Here is a 4,726-nt window from a genome sequence, read left to right as displayed (position 1 = left end):
AGCTTGAACGAGCAGGGTAGCGGTTGGGATGGAGAGGAAAGGACGGATCTTGGCAATGTTGCAGAGGTGAGACCGGCGTGACTTGCTCAAAGTCACACAGCTGACAAGTGCGTCCACCAAGTACCCACATCAGAGCAGAAGGGCCTGCTTTCTGGGGCCCCCTGAAGTGCCCTGAGATGGCTTCGCAGGCCAGCCACTTACTTGGATCCCGGAGGAGTTGGGACGCCTTTCGCCATTAGGAACGCCTCCGGTCACACGGCTCCCGATCAGCGTGTCCGCCACGTGGCCGAGGCTCAGCTCCACCATCCCCGATTCTACCTGTGGGCACACAACAAGCTCAGCTTGACCGCTACAGGGCCACCGCTCTGCCTGCGGGCACAGAGCGTGGTCAGTGTCCCCACCACATGGCCACTGCTCTGAATGCGGGCACAGAGTACAGTCAGCATGCCCACCGCAAGGCCACCACCCTGCCCGCAGGCACAGAGCATGGTCAGTGTGCCCACCACATGGCTACACCACTGTGGGCACAGAGTACAGTCAGTATGCCCACCAAATAGCCCTGCCTCTCCCTGAGGGCATAGAGTGACCACCCAGTGTCCCACCCACACCCTGATCCCCTCAGGTTCTTCTGCCCGTGAGTCCCTGTGGGGAAGGCCGGCTGGACACCCCAAGGACTCTGCACGTGGCCAGGGGGCCTCTGGGGTAGCCCCTGAAATGAGAAGCCCAAAGACTGAAGGGGTAAACTGAGGCATGGAATGCTCCCCAAGAGAAGAGCATAGTTTGGACGCTTAGGGCTTGCTGATGCCCGCTCACCCACCTTCCTGCAGGGGAAACGGTGCCAATGGCCAGCTGCGCTGTGTATGTCAGGGTCTCCTGGACGGTGAGGTAGCCCAGAAAAGTGTCCTCCTGCAACAGCGGTGGAGAGGACACTGAAGTCAGTCCAGCCCCACACTGAAGACCTGCAGCAGCTAGACTGTTCGGCCAGGACACCGCACTGCAGTGTTTACGCCGCCTGGCCGGGATGCCACTCGGGGGTGTCTACACTGCCTGGCCGGGATGCCTCTTTGCAATCAACACTGCCCGGCCAGGGAGTCACACGGCAGTGCCTACACCGCACAGACGGCACACACACTGCGGCACCTCGACTGCCTGCCCGGGAAACCACCCAGTAGCCATGCGGGTCCCCACCTGCAGGGCATAGGAGATGCAATCCTGAAACTGGTCGGAGCGCGGCTGGTGGCCGTTCACACACACGTCTCCCACCAGTGTCCCCTGCTGCCTCAGCCGCCCCGACAGCGCGTCCAGCTGCGTGGTCTTCCCGGAACCTGTCGCGGGGGAGAGGGGAGGGATGGGAGAGCCGGGGAGGGAGGAGAGCCCTGAGGCGGGAGCCCGGACAGAAACGGGCCAAGTGCGGGAAGAGTTGGGGGGGAAGAGCTGGGGTAGCCGAGGGGTGGGCAGGACGGGAGCAGGGATGGCCCGGGGGGATGGGAAGAGTTGGGTCCAAGGAGACGTGCCCACAGACGCTGCCCGGAAGTGCCACTGACCCACTGCCCTCCCACCTCCCCAGCCCCAGCTGGGTCCCTGGTGGCTGGGTTGCCTCAAAAAAGCCAGGCTAGGCCTCTGCCTGAAAGTGGTCAGAGCCACCGGCCAGACCGAAGCCCCTGCTCACCTGAGCTCCCCAGGACCCCCAGCATCTGCCCACTCTCTAGGTACAGCGAGACACCCTTCAGGATCTGCCAGATCCACTTCTGCCCTCTGACCCCGGCGGCCCACCAAGGCCCGGCCCCTCTTGCTGGAGAGGAAGGAGCCCGTGGGGATGGCAGCGCCGGGCCAGAGGCCATGGGGAAGCAGGGGGCAGGGGGTGGGAAGGGGCAGGAGGGGCTGGAGCTGAGAGAGAAGCAGGAGGGGGTAGGGGTCAGGGCTTCCCAGGGGGTCAGGGAGCGTCACAGGATTTGGGAATGCCAGAGGGCCGGGATTGGGCGGGGATGGGATCAGGGGATACCCAGGGGATCAGAAAGGGTCGGGGGTTCACGAAGGGACTTGAGGGAGGTCAGGAGGGAGTGGGAGGGCCAGGAAGTGGCAGGGAGGCAGGGGCTGCTGAGGGGGATAGGAGGGGTCACGGAGTGCCAGGGGAGTGCAGGAGGGGTCAGGAAGTCCTGACCTGTCTCCATGTTTTGTTTTGTTTTCTGTCTCCCCCTTCTACTAGACTGTGAGCCCGTTGTTCGGTAAGGACCGTCTCTATATGTTGCCGACCTGTACTTCCCAAGCGCTTAGTCCAGTGCTCTGCACACAGTAAGCGCTCACTAAATACGACTGAATGAATGAAAGTGGCAGAGCCTGGATTTGAACCGATGACCTCTGACTTCAAAGCCCGGGCTCTTTCCACTGAGCCACGCTGCTTTCCTACTTCCCAAGCGCTTAGTACAGTGCTCTGCACACAGTAAGCCCTCAATAAATACGATGGAATGAATGAATGAAGCACTGTTCTAAGCGCTGGGGGGTTACAAGGTGATCAGGTTGCCCCCCGCGGGGCTCACAGTCTTCATCCCCATTTTACAGATGGAACTGAGGCCCAGAGAAGTAAAGTGACTTGCCTAAGGTCACACAGCTGACAAGCGGTGGAGCCGGGATTTGAACCCCTGACCTCTGACTCCAAAGCCCGGGGTCTTGCCACTGCACCACACTGCTTCTCTAATACTGTACTATACTATACTGTACTATACTATATACTACACACACACGCACATATCTACACACAATAAGCGCTCAATAAATAAATACGATTGAATGAATGAACGATAAAGTCCCCAAATCTATATCTTGAGCCCTGGAGAGCGCAGCGCATGCGCAGTCGAAACCCGGGAAACGGGGAGAAGGGAGGGAGCTCTGCGCAGAAGGCGGAGAGAGGCGCATGCACAGTCGGAGCCTTGGCGAGGAGGTGGCCCCGCCCTGGAGAGGCCGGAGCATGCGCAGTCGGACTGCGCCCCTGGGGAAGGGGGAGGAGGGAGGCCCGTCCTGGAGGGCTCGGCGCATGCGCGGTCGGGGCATTGGGGGGGAGGGAGGACCCGCCCTGCAGAGCGCTGCGCATGTGCAGTCGGAGCACGCGCGGGACCCCCCGACACGATTCAGGAGGGAGGCCAGGCCGGGAGGGCTCGCCGCATGCGCGATCGGAATCCACTCCGGAGGAGAACGAAGCTCCCGACCTGGAGAGCGCAGCGCACGCACATTCAGAGCCCGGGCGGGGGGCCGCCCTGGAGGGCGCGGCGCAGGCGGATTCAGAGCGCGCCCGGCGGGCGGACGGGGGAGGCCCGTCCTGGAGAGCGCGGCGCATGCGAGGTCAGAGCCCGGGCCGGAGAGAAGGCAGCCCCCGGCCAGGAGAGTGCTTCGCATGCGCAGTCAGAGCCCGGGCGAGGGGAGAAGGCCCCCCTCCGGAAGAGCGCGGCGCATGCTCAGTCTGAGCGCACCCGCGCTTACTATGTACGAAGCGTACTATGTTGCCAACTTGTAATAATAATGATGGCATTCATTGAGCGCTTACTATGTGCAAAGCACTGTTCTGAGCGCTGGGGAATTTACAAGGTGATCAGGTTGTCCCACGTGGGGCTCACAGTCTTCGTCCCCATTTTACAGAGGAGGTAACTGAGGCCCAGAGAAATTCATTCAATTAGTTCTTGGGGATCGGCTGAGGTTGGGGATTCTCCTGCAGCTCTCGAGGTCGGCCAGCAGGTTTCGCCATCGCAGATCCTCCCGTTCCCCCCATCTCAAGTGAATGGAGTGTGAGGATTGCCTGGAGCTGGGGACCCTCCTGCAGCTCCGGGGATCGGCCAGCAGAGGGCGCCCTCTCAGGTCCTGCCTTCCCCCCCATTCAGTGGGGCGCCATTTGTGGCGCAAGGGATTTCCCTGCAGCTCCTGGGCCCGGCCATTAGATGGCGCCTTCGCAGCTTCTCCGGGCGCCTTCAAATCAGTGGAATTCAGGGATTGGCTGGAGCCGGGGATTCCCCTGCAGCTCTTGGACTCGGTCAGCAGAGGGCGCCCTCTCAGCTTCTCCCGTCCCATCCAAATAAACTGGTGCTTGGGGATCGGCTGAGGTCGGGGATTCTCCCGCAGCTCGCGATGTCGGCCAGCAGGGGGCGCCCTTGCAGCTCCTCCCGTTCCCCCAATCAACTAGTGCTTGGGGAATGGCTGGGTTCGGGGAATTCTCCTACAGCTCGTGAGCTCGGCCAGCAGAGGACGCCCTCGCTGCCTTTCCCATTTCCACACCTCTCCTGAACTGAGTGAAGCGTGGGGATCGGCTGGACCCGGGGACCCTCCTGCAGCTCCTGGGCTCGACCAGCACAGAGCGCCTTCGCAGGTTCTCTTGTTCCCCCCATTCAGTAGGGTGTGGATTGGTTGGGGCAAGGGATTTCCCTGCAGCTCGCGGTTCCGGCCAGCAGATTTGGCCCTCGCAGCTTCACCTCCTGTCCCCAAATCAGTGGAGTGCGGGGATTGGCTGGGGCCGGGGATTCGCCTGCAGCTCTTGGACTCGGTCAGCAGAGGGTGCCCTCTCAGCTTCTCCCGTCACCTCCAAATCAACTGGTGCTTGGGGATCGGCTGAGGTCGGGGATTCTCCTGCAGCACGCGAGGTGGGCCAGCAGGGGACGTCCTCGCAGCTCTTCCCGTTTCCCACCCCACCCTTCTCAACTGAGTGGAACATGGAGTTGGTCTGGAGCAGGGGACCCTCCTGCAG

The 4,726-nt window shown here is 62.1% G+C and overlaps 1 protein-coding gene across 1 annotated transcript; it reads right to left on the bottom strand.

Moving 5' to 3' along the window:
- Positions 1-269: 269 nt before the first annotated feature.
- On the bottom strand, positions 270-1,699 carry LOC119922698 (ATP-binding cassette sub-family G member 5-like). Its single transcript, XM_038742382.1, has 4 exons — positions 1,670-1,699; positions 1,189-1,325; positions 818-906; positions 270-318 (listed from the first exon to the last, which is right to left on the bottom strand). Exons 1-4 carry the CDS (start codon positions 1,692-1,694, stop codon positions 315-317), a joined length of 255 nt encoding a protein of 84 aa, XP_038598310.1. The 5' UTR covers positions 1,695-1,699; the 3' UTR covers positions 270-314.
- Positions 1,700-4,726: the final 3,027 nt, after the last annotated feature.

This window comes from Tachyglossus aculeatus, unplaced genomic scaffold (genome assembly GCF_015852505.1).
Source record: "Tachyglossus aculeatus isolate mTacAcu1 unplaced genomic scaffold, mTacAcu1.pri scaffold_121_arrow_ctg1, whole genome shotgun sequence".
Taxonomy (NCBI): domain Eukaryota; kingdom Metazoa; phylum Chordata; class Mammalia; order Monotremata; family Tachyglossidae; genus Tachyglossus; species Tachyglossus aculeatus.
This window is presented reverse-complemented; position numbering and strand designations above follow the sequence as displayed.

What these genes read in the sequence shown, in the direction of transcription:
- LOC119922698 (XM_038742382.1), bottom strand. Translation starts at nt 1,694, where the DNA reads ATGCTGGGGGTCCTGGGGAGCTCAG. An exon ending in GGGGGTCCTGGGGAGCTCAG is followed by an intron (nt 1,326 to 1,669) that starts GTGAGCAGGGGC and finishes CCCCCGCGACAG; the next exon opens with GTTCCGGGAAGACCACGCAG. An exon ending in GCATCTCCTATGCCCTGCAG is followed by an intron (nt 907 to 1,188) that starts GTGGGGACCCGC and finishes CCGCTGTTGCAG; the next exon opens with GAGGACACTTTTCTGGGCTA.